General features: G+C 45.4%; 2 protein-coding genes and 1 pseudogene across 2 annotated transcripts in view; 2 read left to right on the top strand and 1 right to left on the bottom strand.

Annotated features, from left to right (window-relative positions):
• Positions 1-4138: 4138 nt before the first annotated feature.
• LOC132658024 (disintegrin and metalloproteinase domain-containing protein 1a-like) lies at positions 4139-5023 on the top strand. The gene has a single exon (XM_060400905.1). It carries the CDS (start codon positions 4259-4261, stop codon positions 5021-5023), a length of 765 nt encoding a protein of 254 aa, XP_060256888.1. The 5' UTR covers positions 4139-4258.
• A 5879-nt stretch (positions 5024-10902) lies between these two features.
• The window catches only part of TMEM116 (transmembrane protein 116), a 90853-nt gene continuing 80021 nt past the window's right edge, over positions 10903-21734 (bottom strand). Inside the window, exon 11 of the mRNA XM_027956606.3 lies at positions 10903-16580. Coding sequence (XP_027812407.1) covers positions 16500-16580 — 81 coding nt within the window. The 3' untranslated portion in view covers positions 10903-16499. The remainder of the gene's footprint in view (positions 16581-21734) is intronic.
• Positions 16708-20037, top strand: LOC101115991 (disintegrin and metalloproteinase domain-containing protein 1a-like; annotated as a pseudogene).

The raw sequence follows: 21734 nt of genomic DNA, 5'->3' as shown, positions 1-21734 counted from the left end.
TTCTCAGGGATTGGAATGAAAACTGATGACTGGCCAGTCCTGTGGCCATTGCTGAGTTTCCCAAATATGCTGGCATATTGAGCACAGCACTTTCACAGCATCATCTTTTAGGATTTGAAATAGCTCAACTGGAATTCCATCACCTCCAGTAGCTTTGTGTGTAGTGACGCTTTCTAAGGCCCACCGGAGTTCACATTCCAGGATGTCTGGCTCTAGGTGAGTGATCACACCATCGTGATTATCTTGGTCATGAAGATCTTTTTTGTACAGTTCTTTCGTGTATTCTTGTCACCTCTTCTTAATATCTTCTGCTTCTGTTAGGTCTATACCATTTCTGTCCTTTATGGAGCCCATCTTTGCATGAAATGTTCCCTTGCTGCTACTGCTGCTAAGTCGCTTCAGTCGTGTCCGACTCTGTGTGACCCCAGAGACAGCAGCCCACCAGGCTCCCGCGCCCCTGGGATTCTTCAGGCAAGAGCACTGGATTGGGTCGCCATTTCCTTCTCCAATTCATAAAAGTGAAAAGTGAAAGTGAAGTCGCACAGTTGTGTCCGACTCTTAGCGACCCCATGGACTACAGCCACCAGGCTCTTCCGTCCATAGGATTTCCCAGGCAAGAGTACTGGAGTGGGATGCCGTCGCCTTCTCCGGAAATGTTCCCTTGGTATCTCTAATCTTCCTGAAGAGATTTCTAGTCTTTTCCATTCTGTTGTTTTCCTCTATTTCTTTGCATTGATTGCTGAGGAAGCCTTTCTTATCTCTTCTTGCTATTCTTTGGAACTCTGCATTCAGATGATGTTCATCGATTGATGAATCCAAAACTAGGATACATCCAGATTAAAAAAATGTTGTTTTGCCAAAAGGAAAGAAAGTATTGGTATCTGCTATGATACGGCTTTGAAAACTTTATGTGAGGTGACATAAGCCAATCACAGAGGACTACAACTATAATACAGGAATCCATTGCGATGGACTGTCAAGAATAGATAAAATCATAGAGACAGAAAGGAGAGTAGTGTGACCAGGGGCTGCAGTGAGCGGGGAATGGAGAGCGACTGCTAATGGACATGGGAGTTTTACTTTGGCATGAGGAAAATGCTCCAAAATTGCTTGTGGTGATGACTGCGTAACTTCTCGATCATATTACAAACCACTGAACTGTACACTTTAAAGGATGAGCGTGCTGGTATGTGACTTTATATCTCAATAAAGCTGTTATTAAAAGACAACTAAAGTAAAATGATATAATTGGGGATGGCACATTTAGGAAGCAAAAATAATAAAGAAGATGAGGAAGCAGTTATCATAAAGACAAGATCATGGTCTCTCTGAAGCAGGAGGCCATGAGATTGGCAATGGCACGCAGGTGACTTCTATGAAGCTAAAAGTATTCATTACCTCATCAGGATGGACTTAACACAGCTGTTTCTCTCTCTCACCCTCCCTCCCTTCCTTGCTATTTCTCTCTTTTTCAGTAAAATACACACAATATTAAATTAACCATCTTAACCATTTTTAAGTGCACAGTTCACTGGCATTGAGTTCATTCATATTGTTGTGCAACATCATCAATATCCACTTCCAGAATCTTTCATCATCCTAAACTCAAAGTCTGCGAGAACTCCCCATTCCTCTATTTCCCTACCCAGGGTAGCCTGTGTTCTACCTTCTGTCTCTATGAACTTGGCTATTTGTGGAACCTCAGATAGGTGAGATCATAAGGTATTCCCTTTTTCATTTAATACTAATTCAGTGAAAAGCACATTTATGCTTTATGCATATTTTGTGACTGTGTTAGGAGTCAAAGTTTAAAAATTTGAGAAAAGAAAGGAGTGATACAAATTGGAAGAGAATGTCTCTACACTCTTTCAAAGAATTTCTCTGTAAAACAGAGAAAAGGAGAAACTAGATGGTGACTGGAAGGTCATGTGGGCTGAGAGGGATGGTTCTATAAAAGTGAGAAATTACAGCAAATAGATATACTAGATCCAGCAGACAAACAGATGCCGAAGATGTAAAAGAGAAGGGAGAAATGTAACAGTGAAGTTCATGAGAAACCAACAGGGAAGGACACCCGACACACAAGTAAAAGGATTGGTCTTAGAGTCGAGCAAGGACAATTTATTCACGATAGTGGAGGGAACATTTAGATAAAGGTGGTGGACTCAGCTAGTGTTTATATGTGGAGGTATTCTTTTGATTGTTTCTATTAACATTTTTCTCAGTGAAATATGAGGCCAGAAGAAATTAGGAGAGTGATCTGAACAGCAAAATGTAGAAAGAGGTATATTTTGAGATCATGTCTGTGCCAGCATGGTTTTCGTGGGTTTTTCTGAAGACATTACAGGTATTCAGGGCAGGCACAAAGCCAAGTAAAACACAGAAAGTTAAGTCACTCAGTCGTGTCCGACCCTTTGCGACCCCATGAACTGTAGCCTACCAGGCTCCTCCATCCATGGGATTTTCCAGGCAAGAATACTGGAGTGGGTTGCCATTTCCTTCTCCAGGAGGTCTTCCCGACCCAGGGATTGAACCCAGGTCTCCCGCATTGTAGGCAGATGCTTTACTGTCTGAGCCACCAGGGAAGTCAGAAACACAGAAGATACAGCAAATGAGACACCACAGCAACCATACCTGGGAGCTATCTATTCATTCAATGATTCTGCTCGTCTCCTCTTGGACAAACACTCTCTAGATCTGGGAGAGTGTATAAGGAGGAACACACAGAAGTGGCCCCTGAACACATGGAAGTCATGTATGAACACAGGGGAGACTTGAGGACTCCTAGTCTTCGACAGGCATGGTCTTAACATACTGCTATGCCAGGACCAGCCCAGGAATGGTAATAGGTCTGGAGATACTTACCAACCAAGGTTGCCATGATAACTGCACAAAGGGGAGAATGCTCTGTTGGCATCTCCCATACACACTTTTAGTGTCATAAATACACACTGTGTTATAAACAGAACTGAGAAGCTGAATTCTGATGACGTTTTTTAAAAATAGGGAATGTCATTTGTCCTACAGGTGATGAGCACACTGGGGTGTATACATCTGGGGGCACAACGCAGGCACCACTCAGGCTTTATCTAACAGACTGGTCTGATGTGCAATGCATGTATAATGCCATGTTACATCCAATTACAATGTCCATGTGATACAGAACAAGAGCTTTAGGAGAGAGGACATGGGCAATGGAGTGTGCCCACTGAAGACGTCCAAGCCTCCTGGTCTAGAACATTAGGAGTCAGCTGAGCAACGGACGATGGGAGGAGTGGGGAGGGGTGTTCCATGCAGTCCAACTCAAGAGGACATGGAGGTTTCGTTTCCTTTCTCAAGGTACCGTCTTGCATGTTAGAGTCTGAAGTCCCTCTTCATGATTACAGCTCTTCCTAATGTCAGGAAGACCTTAACCAAGGAGCACTGGAGTTGAGGCTGTGGAGGGAAGTCACAGAGAAAAGACTATTTGAAGCATAACAGATTCAAAAGACTAGAAAGGACACAGCCACAGGCTGACCTCAGAGAGGCAGGCAAGAGCCATCCTTCGTGCAGCCAGCATAGATCTGAAGTGAGTACCTGTGACAGAGGGTCTGTGTGTCAGGGAGAGCTGCTGCTGCTGCTGCTGCTGGACACAAGCCCTGCGTCATCAACTGATTCACTAGGGCCATGTCAGTGGCAGCGTCTGTGGGAGACTCTGCCTCTATACTGCCTTCTCTGTGGAAAAGGCAAGTGGCTATGTCTGAGGCTATCAGAGCGCTTCAAACTTGGGCTCCTCACACGAAGGGCTTGAGGCTGGCCCCGGTGCCAGGACTTTCATGTGCCAGGTTGGGGATCCTGTTGTTCTTGGTACTGATTTCTCTGCCAAGCCTGTACGGTGACCTGGGCTCACTACATCACTCTTCCTATGAAATAGTCATTCCCAAGAGTCTGACAGTGGAAGGAAGGGAAGACCAAGTGGAAAAGCTCTCCTACGTGCTATTTATGCAGGGCCAGAGGCAGCTGATTCACCTGACGGTGAAGAGAGACTATTTTGTGGATAACTTCCCGGTCTTCAGCTACCACAATGGCATCCTGGGGCAAGAAATGCCTCCCGTCTCACAGGACTGTCACTATGAAGGCTACATAGAAGGAGTCCCAGGTTCTTTTGTTTCTGTCAACACCTGTTCAGGCCTCAGGGGCCTCCCTGATTAAGGAGGAAAAATCCTATGGCGTTGAGCCCGTGCACTCTTCCAAACGGTTTGAACACGTGTTGTACGCCATGGCCCACGAAGCTCGCGTCTCCTGTGGCGTCACGTCCAAAGACAGCCAAGTGGCGTCCACCAGCCGGCGACCGGAGAGCGGCAAGCCTCACAGCTGGCAGGTGCCATCCGACTTGTGGTCACATATCAAGTACGTGGAGATGGTTGTCGTGGTCAACAACCAGCGGTTCCAAATGTGGGGCAGTGACGTCAAGCAGACAGTCCAGAGAGTAATGGACATCATCGCTCTGGCCAACAGCTTCACAAGGGGAATAAACATAGAGGTGGTGCTGGCTGGAATGGAGATTTGGACTGAGGGGGACCTCACAGAGGTCCCCGTGGACCTGCAAGTTGCACTCAGGAATTTCAACAGCTGGAGACAAGAGAACCTCTTCCATCGTGTCAAGCATGATGTTGCCCACATGATCGTGGGACAGCATCCTAAGGAGGATACGGGGCAGGCATTTCTCAGCGGTGCCTGCTCCAGTGATTTTGCAGCAGCCGTGGAATCTTTCCACCACGAGGATGTCCTCCTGTTTGCAGCACTCATGGTCCACGAGCTTGGACACAACTTGGGTATTCGGCACGACCATTCGGCCTGCATTTGTAAAGACAGGCCCTTCTGCCTCATGCATGAAAACATCACTAAAGGAAGTGGCTTCAGCAACTGCAGCTCTGACTTCTTCCACCAGTTCCTCTGGGAACACAAGGGGCCTGCCTGTTTAACAAGCCTGGGCACAAAGGCCGCTTACGGAGGGCTTCCCGCTGTGGCGACGGCATTGTAGAAGGACCTGAGCAGTGTGACTGTGGGTCTAAGTGTGAAATGCACCCATGCTGTGACACCAGATGTATGCTGAGAGAGCATGCAGAATGTAGTGATGGACTCTGCTGTGATAAATGTCGCCTGAGATTCAAGGGATTCATGTGCCGTGCTGCTTTGGGAGAGTGTGACCTCCCAGAGTATTGTAATGGTTTCTCGGGAGAATGTCCCAGAGACAGCTATAAGCTAGATGGCACAGTGTGTGACAGAATTCACTACTGTGCTGGAGGTCGGTGTAAGAACCCTGACAATCAATGCATGGATATCTACGGGTCCCCTGCAAGGTCCGCCCCAGAAAACTGTTACGTTTCAATGAACACAAGAGGGGACCGGTTTGGAAACTGTGGTACCAGCAGCTCACCGAGGTTAACATATCTGAAGTGTGCAGGTGATAACATATTTTGTGGGAAACTTATATGTACAAATGTTAGAGAGGTGCCACAAATCAAACCCAATCATACACTGATCCAGGTCGCTCACAACGATGGCTGGTGCTGGAGCATGGATGCCTATGACACTGCTGATATCCCTGATGATGGAGATGCACACACTGGCACTCTCTGTGCCCCACACAAAGTCTGCATGAATCACTTGTGTACTGATCACACCTCACTTGGGTACAGCTGTGAGACAACAGAATTGTGTAACGGGAAAGGAGTTTGCAACAATTTTAGGCACTGCCATTGTGAGGAAGGCTATGCGCCCCCTGACTGCAAAGATCCAGGAGACGGTGGTAGTGTGGACAGTGGTCCTCCTAGCACATCAATTCAACTTTCAAGTGAAGGGCAAAGTCAAAAACCTAAGAAACGTAGTGATGACATTCCAGGTCTTGGCAGCCTTCTTTTCATACTCCCTTCCATACTTTTAGTATTTTTGATAATTGTTATGTTATTTATTAGCCTCAGGACTGGAATTGAGTCAGTACCGACCCCAGGGGTTTCCTCAGAGGAGAGTTCAGAGGAAAGCAGTAGTGAGGTATTCATAATGGAGTTACTCCCAGTCATGATAGAAGAGGAGGAAGGAGAGGACCCCCCATCAGGGCTGGGCCCCCTACCAGAGCAGGGCCTCTCACCAGAGGCACCGCCGCCTGAGGGACCTCCTCCGGATGCCCCTCGGGAGGAGGCCCCCCTACCAACAGGACCTCTACCAGAGAAACCCCCACAGGAGGCACCCCCACAGGAAGCACCCCCAGAGGCGGCGCCCCCACCGGAGGCACCCCCAGCGGCGGCGCCCCCACCGGAGGCACCCCCACCGGCGGCGCCCCCACCGGAGGCACCCCCACCGGCGGCGCCCCCACCGGAGGCACCCCCAGCGGCGGCGCCCCCACCGGAGGCACCCCCACCGGCGGCGCCCCCACCGGAGGCACCTCCACTGCGGCGCCCCCACGGCACCCCCAATGGCGCCACACGGAGGCACCCCACGGCGGGCCACGGAGGCACCAAGGGGCCCCCCTCCTCCATAAAAGCAGTGGCAACACTGGCAAGAACAGTCACAATCAACTTTTTGCAAGTGCGGAAACTGTCTAAGTCATAGAACAACAAAACAGCTGAATCTTGGTGAGAGCAGTGAGGTGTGTGAACTTTAACTACCCTACTCCCACAGCCTTCTCCTCAGGTCCCCACGAGTCAGCTCAAGTACAACTCAAGTGCATCATCTCAACCGCAACAGCCGTGAAAACAGGCAGCCTGGCAGAATGCACAGAACAGTCCGGAGCTCCCTCAAAGCCTACCCATAGCATTACTACTAACTTGCGTGTCTGGCAGGTTCCTGGAGAATCCCCATTCAGGAAACCTGTATTCCTATAACCCTCACAGGAGAAAGCGTAAGGCATAAGTTTCACAGAGTTGGATTTGGCAAAGGTTTCTCAGCTATGACACCAAAAGCACAGGCAACAGAAGATAAACAGACAAAATGGACTTTAGGGAAATATTTAAATTTTGTGCATCCAAAATTACTATATATTCACAGAGTGAAAAGGCCACCCACAGAATGACAGAAAACAGTTGCGAATCATATATCTGATAAGGAACTACTATCCAAAATACATAGCGAAAACTCCTAAAACTCAACAACGAAAAACCAAACAGCCTGATTCAAAACACAGGCAAAGGACTCAAATGGAAATTTCTCCAAAGAAGATACACAAATGACCGTTCGCATATGAAAAGATGCTCAATGTCACTCATCCTTAGGGAAATGTCAATCTAAACTACAATGAGATACCACCTCATATCCATTAGCATGACCACTACAAAGAAAACAGAAAAGAACAAGTGTTGGAGAGGAGGTGGAGAAAACTGGATCACTTGTCCCCTACTGGTGGGAGGTAAAATGCTATAGCTGCTCTGGAATGGCATGGTGGCTCCTGAAAGATATTAAAAATAGAATGACCATGTGGTCCGGCAAGTGCACTTCTACGTATAAGCCCAGAAGAATGGAAAGCAGGATCCCAAAGAGACATTTCTATGTCCATACATGTAATGTTCAGAGCAGCATTATTCACAACAGCTAAAATGTGGAAGCAACCAGAGTGCCCACAGAGGGTGAATGGAGAAGCAAAGGTGGGCTATACATACAATGGAATATTATTCAGCCATAAAACAGAGGAAAGTCTGCAAACTGCCACAACATGGATGGATCTTGAGGGCATTACGCTAAGTGATATAAGCTTATAAGCTTGTCGCAAGACGACAAATACTGTAAGATTCCACTTGAATGGTGTACCTGTGTAGTAAAATCATACAGACAGAAAGTAGGATAGAGGCTGCTAGGGGCTAAGGGAAAGAAGATAATGGGGATTTATACTTTAATGAGTATAGCTTCATAATGAAAAGAGTCCTGGGGATGGACAGTGATAAGAATTGATGCTTTTGAACTGTGGTGTTGGAGAAGACTCTTGAGAGTCCCTTGGACTGCAAGGAGATCCAACCAGTCCATCCTGAAGGAGATCAGTCCTGGGTGTTCATTGGTAGGACGGATGTTGAAGCTGAAACTGCAATACTTTGGCCACCTGATGTGAAGAGCTGACTCATTTGAAAAGACCCTGATGCTGGGAAAGACTGAAGGCAGGAAGAGAAGGGGACGACAGAGGATGAAATGGTTGGATGGCATCACCGACTCAATGGACACGGGTTTGGGCGGACTCTGGGAGTTGGTGATGGACAGGGAGGCCTGGCGTGCTGCGGTTTTCGGGCCGCAGAGTCGGACGTGACTGAGCGACTGAACTGAACTGAATGTAGCACAGCAGGGACATTACTTAGTACCACTAACGTGTACACTTAAAGTTGGTTAAAATGGAAAATTTTATATTCTGCTTGTTTGAACAGAATGAAAAAATCCAAAGAGAAAAATGAGATAATTTTCCACTTTAAGAGATAACCACTGAGAAAGTGCAAAAGCCCACAGAATCGGAGAAAATATTTGTCAATTATATACTGACAGAGGTTAGCTAGTACCCATGACACATTAAGAACTCTTACAACTCAACAAGACACCCTGTTTTAAAAGGCAAATTATGTGAGCAGTTGTTGTTGTTACTCAGTCGCTAAGTTGCGACCTCATGGACTGCGGCACGCCAGGCTTCATTGTCAAACAGCCACCTCCCGGAGCTTGCTCAAACTCATGTCCAATGAGCTGACGATGCCATCCAACCATCTCATCCTCTGTCGCCCCCTTCTCCCGCCTTCAATCTTCCCCAGCATCAGGGTCTTTTCCAACGAGTCGGTTCTTCGCATCAGGTGGCCAAAGTATTGGAGCCTCAGCAACAGCATCAGTCCTTCCAATGAATATTTAGGACTGCTTTCCTCTGGATTGACTTGTTTGATCTCTCTGCAGTTCAAAAGACTCTCAAAGAGTGTTCTCTAGCACAATTTGAAAGCATCAATTCTTTGGCACTCAGCTTTCTTTATGATCCCACATTCACATCCATACATGACTACTGGAAAACCATAGCTTTGACTAGATGCACCTTTGTCGACAAAGTGATGTCTCTGCTATTTAGGACGCAGTCTAGCTGGTCATAGCTTTTCTTCCAAGGAGCACGTGTCTTTTAATTTCATGGCTGCGGTCACCATCCACAGTGTGTTTGGAGCCCAAGAAAACAAAATCTGTCACTGCTCCTACTTTTCCCCTTCTATCTGCCATGATGTCATGGGACTGGATGCCGTGATCTTAATTTATTTTGATGTTGAGTTTCAAGCCAGCTTTTTCTCTCCTCTTTCACCCTCATCAAGAGGCTGTTTAGTTGCTCTTCACTTTCTCCGATTACAGTGGTATCATCTGCATATATGAGGTTGCTGATATTTTTCCCAGAAAGCTTTTCCTGGAAGTTCTCAGTTCATGTACTGCTGAATGAATCCTACCTTAAAGGATTTTGAGTATAACTTTGCTTGCATGTGAAATGAGTGCAACTCTACAGTACTTTGAACATTCTTTGGCATTGCCCTTCTTTTGGGCCTGGAATGAAAACTGACCTTTTCCAGTCCTGTGTCCATGGCTGAGTTTTCCAAATGGAGTGTAGCACTTTAACTGCATCATCTTTTAAGATTTTAAATAGCTCGGCTGGGACTCAACCATATCCATTGACTTTAATCATAGCAATGCTTCCTAACGCCCACTTGATTTCGCACTCCACATGTCTGGTTCTAGGTGAGTGATCACACCATTGTGGTTATCCAGGTCATTAAGACCTTTTCAATACAGTTCTTCTGTGTATTCTTGCCACCTCTCCTGAACCTCTTCTGCTTCTGTTAGGTCTTTATCGTTTCCGTCCTTTATCATGCCCATCTTTGCATGAGATGTTCCCTTGTTATCACCAATTTTCTTGAAGAGATCTCTAGTCTTCCCTGTTCTGTTGTTTCCCTCTATTTCTTTGCACTGTTCACTGAAGAAGGCTTTCCTGTCTCTCCTTGCTGTTCTCTGCAATCCTGCATTTAGTTGGGTATATCGCTCCCTTTCTCACGTGCCTTTCGTTTTTCTTCTTTCCTCAGCTATTTGTAAAGCCTCCTCAGATGATGACTTTGCCTTCCTGCATCTCTTTCTCTTGGGAATGATTTTAATCACTGCCTCCTGCACAATGTTACAAACCTCTGTCCATAGTTATCCAGGCACTCTGTCTACCATATTTAAGCCCTTGAATCTGTTCATCACTTCAACTGTATAAGCTTAACGGGTTTGATTTAGGTTATACCTGAATGGACTAGTGGTTTTCCTTATTTTCTTCAGTTTAAGCCTGAATTTTGACAAAACTCTGTTAGCCTTTGTCCTGCTTCATGTTGCATTCCAAGGCAAAACTTGCCTGTTATTCTGGGTATCTCTTGACTTCCTACTTTTGCGTTCCAGTCCCCAAGGATGAAAAGGACATCTTTTCCTGGTGTTAGTTCTAGAAGGTTTTCTAGGTCTTCACAGAACCAGGCAACTTCAGCTTCTTTGACAACAACAGTTAGGGCACGGACTTGGATTACTGTGATACTGAATGGTTTGCTTTGGAAACAAACCAAGATCATTCTGTCATTTTGAGACTGCACCCAAGCACTGCATTTCGGACTCTTTCGTTGACTATGAGCTGCTTCGTTTCTTTTAAGGGATTCTTGCCCACCGTAGTAGATATAATGGTCATCTGAATTACATTCACCCATTTCCATACATTCTACTTCACTGAGTCCTAAGATGTGGATGTTCAATATTGCCATCTTCTGTGTGGCCACATTCAATTTACCTTGATTCATCGACCTAAAATTCCAGGTTCCTATGCAATATTGTACTTTACAGCACTGGACTTTACTTTCACCACCAGACACATCCACAACTGAGTGTCATTTCTGCTTTGGTCCAGCCTCTTCATTCTTTCTGGAGCTATTAGTAATTGCCCTCTGCTCTTCCTCAGTAGCATACTGGACACCTCCAACCTGGAGGGCACATATTCTGGTGTTATCTCTTTTTGCCTTTTTCATACTGTTCATGGAGTTCTCCTAGCAAGAATACTGCAGTGGCTTGCCATTTCCTCCTCCAGTGGGCCACACTTTTTCAGAACTCTTCACTATGACCCATCTGTCTTGAGTGGTCCACAGCATGGCTCACAGCTTTATTGTGTTACGCAAGCCCTTCTGCTACGATAAGGCTGTGATCCATGTAGGGGGATGTGAACAGACATGCATCTGAAGAAGAAATAAGTGAGCAATAAAAATATCACCTGGGCTTCCCAGTGGCTCAGTGGGTAAAGAATGCACCCGTGACGCAGGAGATGAGAAGACATGGTGTTCAGTCCCTGGGTTGGGAAGATTTCCTGGAGGAGGGCATGGCAACCCACTTCAGTATTTTTGCCTAGAGAATCCCAATGATCAAGGAGCCTGGCGGGTTACAATCCACACGGTCACAAGGAGTTGAACATGACTGAAGTGACTGAGCATGCAAGCAAGCATATGAAAAGCTGTGCAACATCACTAATTATTAGGGAAGCGCAAATCAACACTGCAATGAGATACCTCTTAATATCCACTAGGATTGCTACAATCAAAAAGGCAATAACAAATGCCAGTGATGATGTGGAAAAACTGGAATCCCCATTCATTTCTGGCAGGACCGTAAAATTGTTCAGCAGCTTTGCAAAAGAGTTCAGCAATTCCTCAAAGGCTAAACATTGTTATCACGTAACCAAACAATTCCACTCCAAAGTATTCATTCAAGGGATATGAAAACATACTTCATGCAAAACTTGTACTGAAATGTCTATAGCACTACTATTCATAATAGTCAAACAGTAGAAAGAACCAGTTCAGTTCAGTTCAGTTCAGAGGCTCAGTCGTGTCCGACTCTTTTCGACCCCACGAATCGCAGCACGCCAGGCCTCCCTGTCCATCACCAACTCCCGGAGTTCACTCAAACTTACTTCCATCGAGTCGGTGATGCCATCCAGCCATCTCATTCTCGGTCGTCCCCTTCCTCTCCTGCCCCCAATCCCTCCCAGCATCAGAGCCTTTCCTAATGAGTCAACTCTTCGCATGAGGTGGCCAAAGTACTGGAGTTTCAGCTTTAGCATCCTTCCTTCCAAAGAACACCCAGGACTGATCTCCTTTAGCATGGACTGGTTGGATCTCCTTACAGTCCAAGGGACTCTCAAGAGCCTTCTCCAACACCACAGTTCAAAAGCATCAATTCTTCAGTGCTCAGCTTTCTTCATAGTCCAACTCTCACACGCACACATGACCACTGGAAGAACCATAGCCTTGACTACACGGACCTTTCTTGGCAACGTAATGTCTCCGCTTTTTGATATGCTGTCTAGGTTGGTCATAACTTTCCTTCCAAGAAGTAAGCATCTTTTAATTTCATGGCTGCAGTTACCATCTGCAGTGATTTTGGAGCCCCCAAAAATGAAGTCTGACACTGTTTCCACTGTTTCCCATCTATTTCCCATGAAGTGATGGGACCAGATGACATGATCTTTGTTTTCTGAATGTTGAGCTGTAAGCCAACTTTTCACTCTCCTCTTTCACTTTCATCAACAGGCTCTTGAGTTCCTCTTCACTTTCTGCCATAAGGGTGGTGTCATCTGCATATCTGAGGTTATTGATATTTCTCCGGCAATCTTGATTCCAGCTTGTGCTTCTTCCAGCCCAGCGTTTCTCATGATGTACTCTGCATGTAAGTTAAATAAGCAGGGTGACAATATACAGCCTTGACGTACTCCTTTTCCTGTTTGGAACCGGTCTGTTGTTCCATGTCCAGTTCTAACTGTTGCTTCCTGACCTGCATATAGGTTTCTCAAGAGGCAGGTCAGGTGGTCTGGTATTCCCATCTCTTGAAGAATTTTCCACAGTTTATTGTGATCCACACAGTCAAAGGCTTTGGCATAGTCAATAAAGCAGAAATACACGTTATCCTGGAACTCTCTTGCTTTTCCATGATCCAGCAGATGTTGGCAATTTGATCTCTGGTTCTTCTGCCTTTTCTGAAACCAGCTTGAACATCTGGAATTTCACGGTTCACGTATCGCTGAAGCCTGGCTTGGAGAATTTTGAGCATTACTTTACTAGTGTGTGAGATGAGTGCAATTGTGCGGTAGTTGGAGCATTCGTTGCCATTGCCTTTCTCAGGGATTGGAATGAAAACTGATGACTGGCCAGTCCTGTGGCCATTGCTGAGTTTCCCAAATATGCTGGCATATTGAGCACAGCACTTTCACAGCATCATCTTTTAGGATTTGAAATAGCTCAACTGGAATTCCATCACCTCCAGTAGCTTTGTGTGTAGTGACGCTTTCTAAGGCCCACCGGAGTTCACATTCCAGGATGTCTGGCTCTAGGTGAGTGATCACACCATCGTGATTATCTTGGTCATGAAGATCTTTTTGTACAGTTCTTTCGTGTATTCTTGTCACCTCTTCTTAATATCTTCTGCTTCTGTTAGGTCTATACCATTTCTGTCCTTTATGGAGCCCATCTTTGCATGAAATGTTCCCTTGCTGCTACTGCTGCTAAGTCGCTTCAGTCGTGTCCGACTCTGTGTGACCCCAGAGACAGCAGCCCACCAGGCTCCCGCGCCCCTGGGATTCTTCAGGCAAGAGCACTGGATTGGGTCGCCATTTCCTTCTCCAATTCATAAAAGTGAAAAGTGAAAGTGAAGTCGCACAGTTGTGTCCGACTCTTAGCGACCCCATGGACTACAGCCACCAGGCTCTTCCGTCCATAGGATTTCCCAGGCAAGAGTACTGGAGTGGGATGCCGTCGCCTTCTCCGGAAATGTTCCCTTGGTATCTCTAATCTTCCTGAAGAGATTTCTAGTCTTTTCCATTCTGTTGTTTTCCTCTATTTCTTTGCATTGATTGCTGAGGAAGCCTTTCTTATCTCTTCTTGCTATTCTTTGGAACTCTGCATTCAGATGATGTTCATCGATTGATGAATCCAAAACTAGGATACATCCAGATTAAAAAAATGTTGTTTTGCCAAAAGGAAAGAAAGTATTGGTATCTGCTATGATACGGCTTTGAAAACTTTATGTGAGGTGACATAAGCCAATCACAGAGGACTACAACTATAATACAGGAATCCATTGCGATGGACTGTCAAGAATAGATAAAATCATAGAGACAGAAAGGAGAGTAGTGTGACCAGGGGCTGCAGTGAGCGGGGAATGGAGAGCGACTGCTAATGGACATGGGAGTTTTACTTTGGCATGAGGAAAATGCTCCAAAATTGCTTGTGGTGATGACTGCGTAACTTCTCGATCATATTACAAACCACTGAACTGTACACTTTAAAGGATGAGCGTGCTGGTATGTGACTTTATATCTCAATAAAGCTGTTATTAAAAGACAACTAAAGTAAAATGATATAATTGGGGGATGGCACATTTAGGAAGCAAAAATAATAAAGAAGATGAGGAAGCAGTTATCATAAAAGACAAGATCATGGTCTCTCTGAAGCAGGAGGCCATGAGATTGGCAATGGCACGCAGGTGACTTCTATGAAGCTAAAAGTATTCATTACCTCATCAGGATGGACTTAACACAGCTGTTTCTCTCTCTCACCCTCCCTCCCTTCCTTGCTATTTCTCTCTTTTTCAGTAAAATACACACAATATTAAATTAACCATCTTAACCATTTTTAAGTGCACAGTTCACTGGCATTGAGTTCATTCATATTGTTGTGCAACATCATCAATATCCACTTCCAGAATCTTTCATCATCCTAAACTCAAAGTCTGCGAGAACTCCCCATTCCTCTATTTCCCTACCCAGGGTAGCCTGTGTTCTACCTTCTGTCTCTATGAACTTGGCTATTTGTGGAACCTCAGATAGGTGAGATCATAAGGTATTCCCTTTTTCATTTAATACTAATTCAGTGAAAAGCACATTTATGCTTTATGCATATTTTGTGACTGTGTTAGGAGTCAAAGTTTAAAAATTTGAGAAAAGAAAGGAGTGATACAAATTGGAAGAGAATGTCTCTACACTCTTTCAAAGAATTTCTCTGTAAAACAGAGAAAAGGAGAAACTAGATGGTGACTGGAAGGTCATGTGGGCTGAGAGGGATGGTTCTATAAAAGTGAGAAATTACAGCAAATAGATATACTAGATCCAGCAGACAAACAGATGCCGAAGATGTAAAAGAGAAGGGAGAAATGTAACAGTGAAGTTCATGAGAAACCAACAGGGAAGGACACCCGACACACAAGTAAAAGGATTGGTCTTAGAGTCGAGCAAGGACAATTTATTCACGATAGTGGAGGGAACATTTAGATAAAGGTGGTGGACTCAGCTAGTGTTTATATGTGGAGGTATTCTTTTGATTGTTTCTATTAACATTTTTCTCAGTGAAATATGAGGCCAGAAGAAATTAGGAGAGTGATCTGAACAGCAAAATGTAGAAAGAGGTATATTTTGAGATCATGTCTGTGCCAGCATGGTTTTCGTGGGTTTTTCTGAAGACATTACAGGTATTCAGGGCAGGCACAAAGCCAAGTAAAACACAGAAAGTTAAGTCACTCAGTCGTGTCCGACCCTTTGCGACCCCATGAACTGTAGCCTACCAGGCTCCTCCATCCATGGGATTTTCCAGGCAAGAATACTGGAGTGGGTTGCCATTTCCTTCTCCAGGAGGTCTTCCCGACCCAGGGATTGAACCCAGGTCTCCCGCATTGTAGGCAGATGCTTTACTGTCTGAGCCACCAGGGAAGTCAGAAACACAGAAGATACAGCAAATGAGACACCACAGCAACCATACCTGGGAGCTATCTATTCATTCAATGATTCTGCTCGTCTCCTCTTGGACAAACACTCTCTAGATCTGGGAGAGTGTATAAGGAGGAACACACAGAAGTGGCCCCTGAACACATGGAAGTCATGTATGAACACAGGGGAGACTTGAGGACTCCTAGTCTTCGACAGGCATGGTCTTAACATACTGCTATGCCAGGACCAGCCCAGGAATGGTAATAGGTCTGGAGATACTTACCAACCAAGGTTGCCATGATAACTGCACAAAGGGGAGAATGCTCTGTTGGCATCTCCCATACACACTTTTAGTGTCATAAATACACACTGTGTTATAAACAGAACTGAGAAGCTGAATTCTGATGACGTTTTTTAAAAATAGGGAATGTCATTTGTCCTACAGGTGATGAGCACACTGGGGTGTATACATCTGGGGGCACAACGCAGGCACCACTCAGGCTTTATCTAACAGACTGGTCTGATGTGCAATGCATGTATAATGCCATGTTACATCCAATTACAATGTCCATGTGATACAGAACAAGAGCTTTAGGAGAGAGGACATGGGCAATGGAGTGTGCCCACTGAAGACGTCCAAGCCTCCTGGTCTAGAACATTAGGAGTCAGCTGAGCAACGGACGATGGGAGGAGTGGGGAGGGGTGTTCCATGCAGTCCAACTCAAGAGGACATGGAGGTTTCGTTTCCTTTCTCAAGGTACCGTCTTGCATGTTAGAGTCTGAAGTCCCTCTTCATGATTACAGCTCTTCCTAATGTCAGGAAGACCTTAACCAAGGAGCACTGGAGTTGAGGCTGTGGAGGGAAGTCACAGAGAAAAGACTATTTGAAGCATAACAGATTCAAAAGACTAGAAAGGACACAGCCACAGGCTGACCTCAGAGAGGCAGGCAAGAGCCATCCTTCGTGCAGCCAGCATAGATCTGAAGTGAGTACCTGTGACAGAGGGTCTGTGTGTCAGGGAGAGCTGCTGCTGCTGCTGCTGCTGGACACAAGCCCTGCGTCATCAACTGATTCACTAGGGCCATGTCAGTGGCAGCGTCTGTGGGAGACTCTGCCTCTATACTGCCTTCTCTGTGGAAAAGGCAAGTGGCTATGTCTGAGGCTATCAGAGCGCTTCAAACTTGGGCTCCTCACACGAAGGGCTTGAGGCTGGCCCCGGTGCCAGGACTTTCATGTGCCAGGTTGGGGATCCTGTTGTTCTTGGTACTGATTTCTCTGCCAAGCCTGTACGGTGACCTGGGCTCACTACATCACTCTTCCTATGAAATAGTCATTCCCAAGAGTCTGACAGTGGAAGGAAGGGAAGACCAAGTGGAAAAGCTCTCCTACGTGCTATTTATGCAGGGCCAGAGGCAGCTGATTCACCTGACGGTGAAGAGAGACTATTTGTGGATAACTTCCCGGTCTTCAGCTACCACAATGGCATCCTGGGGCAAGAAATGCCTCCCGTCTCACAGGACTGTCACTATGAAGGCTACATAGAAGGAGTCCCAGGTTCTTTTGTTTCTGTCAACACCTGTTCAGGCCTCAGGGGCCTCCCTGATTAAGGAGGAAAAATCCTATGGCGTTGAGCCCGTGCACTCTTCCAAACGGTTTGAACACGTGTTGTACGCCATGGCCCACGAAGCTCGCGTCTCCTGTGGCGTCACGTCCAAAGACAGCCAAGTGGCGTCCACCAGCCGGCGACCGGAGAGCGGCAAGCCTCACAGCTGGCAGGTGCCATCCGACTTGTGGTCACATATCAAGTACGTGGAGATGGTTGTCGTGGTCAACAACCAGCGGTTCCAAATGTGGGGCAGTGACGTCAAGCAGACAGTCCAGAGAGTAATGGACATCATCGCTCTGGCCAACAGCTTCACAAGGGGAATAAACATAGAGGTGGTGCTGGCTGGAATGGAGATTTGGACTGAGGGGGACCTCACAGAGGTCCCCGTGGACCTGCAAGTTGCACTCAGGAATTTCAACAGCTGGAGACAAGAGAACCTCTTCCATCGTGTCAAGCATGATGTTGCCCACATGATCGTGGGACAGCATCCTAAGGAGGATACGGGGCAGGCATTTCTCAGCGGTGCCTGCTCCAGTGATTTTGCAGCAGCCGTGGAATCTTTCCACCACGAGGATGTCCTCCTGTTTGCAGCACTCATGGTCCACGAGCTTGGACACAACTTGGGTATTCGGCACGACCATTCGGCCTGCATTTGTAAAGACAGGCCCTTCTGCCTCATGCATGAAAACATCACTAAAGGAAGTGGCTTCAGCAACTGCAGCTCTGACTTCTTCCACCAGTTCCTCTGGGAACACAAGGGGGCCTGCCTGTTTAACAAGCCTGGGCACAAAGGCCGCTTACGGAGGGCTTCCCGCTGTGGCGACGGCATTGTAGAAGGACCTGAGCAGTGTGACTGTGGGTCTAAGTGTGAAATGCACCCATGCTGTGACACCAGATGTATGCTGAGAGAGCATGCAGAATGTAGTGATGGACTCTGCTGTGATAAATGTCGCCTGAGATTCAAGGGATTCATGTGCCGTGCTGCTTTGGGAGAGTGTGACCTCCCAGAGTATTGTAATGGTTCCTCGGGAGAATGTCCCAGAGACAGCTATAAGCTAGATGGCACAGTGTGTGACAGAATTCACTACTGTGCTGGAGGTCGGTGTAAGAACCCTGACAATCAATGCATGGATATCTACGGGTCCCCTGCAAGGTCCGCCCCAGAAAACTGTTACGTTTCAATGAACACAAGAGGGGACCGGTTTGGAAACTGTGGTACCAGCAGCTCACCGAGGTTAACATATCTGAAGTGTGCAGGTGATAACATATTTTGTGGGAAACTTATATGTACAAATGTTAGAGAGGTGCCACAAATCAAACCCAATCATACACTGATCCAGGTCGCTCACAACGATGGCTGGTGCTGGAGCATGGATGCCTATGACACTGCTGATATCCCTGATGATGGAGATGCACACACTGGCACTCTCTGTGCCCCACACAAAGTCTGCATGAATCACTTGTGTACTGATCACACCTCACTTGGGTACAGCTGTGAGACAACAGAATTGTGTAACGGGAAAGGAGTTTGCAACAATTTTAGGCACTGCCATTGTGAGGAAGGCTATGCGCCCCCTGACTGCAAAGATCCAGGAGACGGTGGTAGTGTAGACAGTGGCTCCTCTGATAAACCAAGGGACAGTATTGACGATAATCGAAGTAAAGAAGAAAGCGAAAGTCATGCTTCAGAGTTTGGGAATTTTGGCCGAAACAGTGAAAATAAAGATGAAAGCCAGAGCCTTGACAAGATACTGTACATAGTCCCCCTTTTTCTCTTAGCAATATTTTTAGCTCTAGTTATTGCTGCCAGTTTTGGGGCTAGAAAGGATATGTCACAGTGCTCACAAGAGGACCTCGAAGAACCCGAAGAAGAAGCTGTTCAAATAGAGGAGGCAGTCAGATAAGTGGAAGAACAAGGGGCAGAAAATGAGTATTGCTAGGAAGAAGTCCTAACATAGCAAACTCCTGATACATTGGGCAGGAAGGAGGTCAGCTGAGCAACGCGCTGTGTGCACTGACAGTTGCTCAGGCTCTGTTTGGGACTCTATGGTCTGCACAAATGTCCAAATGTGGGAGGAGGGATTTTCTTGTTTAGAAATAAATTATTTTAGTAATTGATTATATGTTCATGTGTAAAGTTATCGAAAAGACAATGTTTTACTAGTTTTTCCCATTTTCACATTTCATGAAACTCATTTAAATTACACTTTTCTCATGGATTATTCTTATCAATATCTGTTCTTAGTACGGCAAATTTGACTTCCTCTGTTTTCCAGGGAATATCGTATTCTGTCTACTTTGCTTGACCTAAGATCTTATCTGTGTGTGTGCACGCATGTGTGTGTATACACACTGCTAGCTTTGTTTTTTCACCTCATTCACAATTATGTTAAGAAAGTTATTTATATGATTTGTTCCTCCAATTTGCTTTTAGAAGTATATTCATTAATATACTGTCTGTCTCTTTGCGACCCCATGTACTGTATAGCCTACCAGGTTCTTCTGCCCATGCGATTTTCCAGGCAAGGGTACTGGAGTGGGTTGCCATTTCCTTCTCCAGGGGTTCTTCCCAACCCAGGGATTGAACCCGGTCTCCCGCATTGTACACAGACACTTTACCATCTGAGCCACCAGGGACGTCCTTATTCATTAAATAAAACTGTTTAAATGAAAAAGTAAATAAATGTTTGTTTTCAGATAAAGTACCACTACAGGTTTTATGGACTTTATGGAGCCTATTACCTGTTTCTTCCAGTTTGCTTTAGAGGAAGCTACATTTGATCCAGAGAGGTCTGATCACCCTGTGTCTGGGTGCATGGGGGAAAGGAAGCAACCTAGGCAATCTTGTTCAGTGTGGAGTTCAGTTGGAAGTATTGATTATTCTTTTTTCTATCTGTTTTTCTACTTCACTTATTATATTCATTTCTCATTTCATTTTTAAGTTAATATATTGTCGACTGACAGTCCAAACAAACAGAGCTTTGGAGGGGAGTCAATTGTGTATAAAGACAACACCAAGCATGTATTACATAACATTACCCATTCTGTGCAAAACACCGTGCTATATATTTTACATTAATTCTCAATCATCCCATCTACCCTATCAGACCTCCATCTTGTCCATGAAGAACTAGAGATCAGAGAGTTTTGCCCTAGAACTGGACTGCATTCTGCCCAAGGATGACAGAGTCTACATTCTCTACTACTTCATGAGCCTTTTCCCTTAGTAAAAAAAAAAAAGTGAGAGGGAAGACAACTGATATGTCCTTAATTGCCCAGGATGTAACTTCCTTCTCAGCGACTCCAATGAAACAGAAGCCTTACAAATCAATGTTGATCTCTATCATGAACTTGCCACACTGTGTAGTTATTATTGATGAAAGAATCCCTTCCCTTATTACATTCTGCCATCATGGAGTGATAGGTTTATGTCTTTTTCAGCTCTGAGGGCCCAGATCACCTTAGGTGCTCAAGAAATGTTGACCAAGTAAATGACTTCACCAGAGCCAACCCTAAAATAAGATGGTAATGTAACTGGATACCCTTGCTAGTTCCTAGACAGAGCACAACTGAAACCTTTCTCAGGTACTGTGCTGCTACAGGTTAACTATTCTCAGCCTTGGGAAAGTTTCTGAGCATCAGTTTTTGATGGTACATTTGCTGAATCCCTCTTCTAACTGCCTACTCCTATGTGAGCAGGGAAAAAAGCAAACAAAAGAAGGGTAAGACCTGGCTTAGGCTTTCAAGAAGCTGATGCTAATTACTTTTGGTGGAACAAAACCAAACTTCAGAGCAAAATCCAAATTCAAGCCTTCAGTTATGTAAATTTCCAGGCCACAAGATTTGCTGGTAATCAAACTCTAGACGTTGTATGCCAGAAGGTCAAGATTCCTGTGAAAGGACACTATTAGTTGGTAGCGGCTTTGAGAACAAGAGTGAAACTGGGTAACTGAAGACCTCCAAAGGTAAACCTGTATTTAGAGACTTCTGAAAAAGATGTGGAGGATTTCTGCTGAGAAGCACTCCAGTGCAGAACAGAAGTGGTAACCTTCCTAAGTGCACATGCTGATGACTATAATACAACTTAGTAAGCATCAGTCTTTTTTAAAAAACTGAAGAAATAGAAGGGAATCATGATTTAGGATAATTATGCTTAGCTAACCTAAAGGTGTCCTTTAAAAACCAAAAGTCAGGTAGATACTTGAGAATCAATCAATAAAACCTATTTAGGATTTCACAATATTTGACAACAAAATTTAGCAAATACAGAAGCTGTATAGATTATTTTAAAAATTTTAGTTGCTGTCTTTACAATCAACCCTCATGTTTACAAGACCACATTAAAGGGAGGAAACAAAGGTTAGGACAGCTCTTTAAATAAACTTCTGAAAGAATGATAA

Source organism: Ovis aries, chromosome 17 (assembly GCF_016772045.2).
Source record: "Ovis aries strain OAR_USU_Benz2616 breed Rambouillet chromosome 17, ARS-UI_Ramb_v3.0, whole genome shotgun sequence".
In the NCBI taxonomy this organism is placed as follows: Eukaryota; Metazoa; Chordata; class Mammalia; order Artiodactyla; family Bovidae; genus Ovis; species Ovis aries.
Note: the sequence above shows the minus strand (reverse complement) of the source record. Positions and strands in the feature narration are given on the sequence as shown.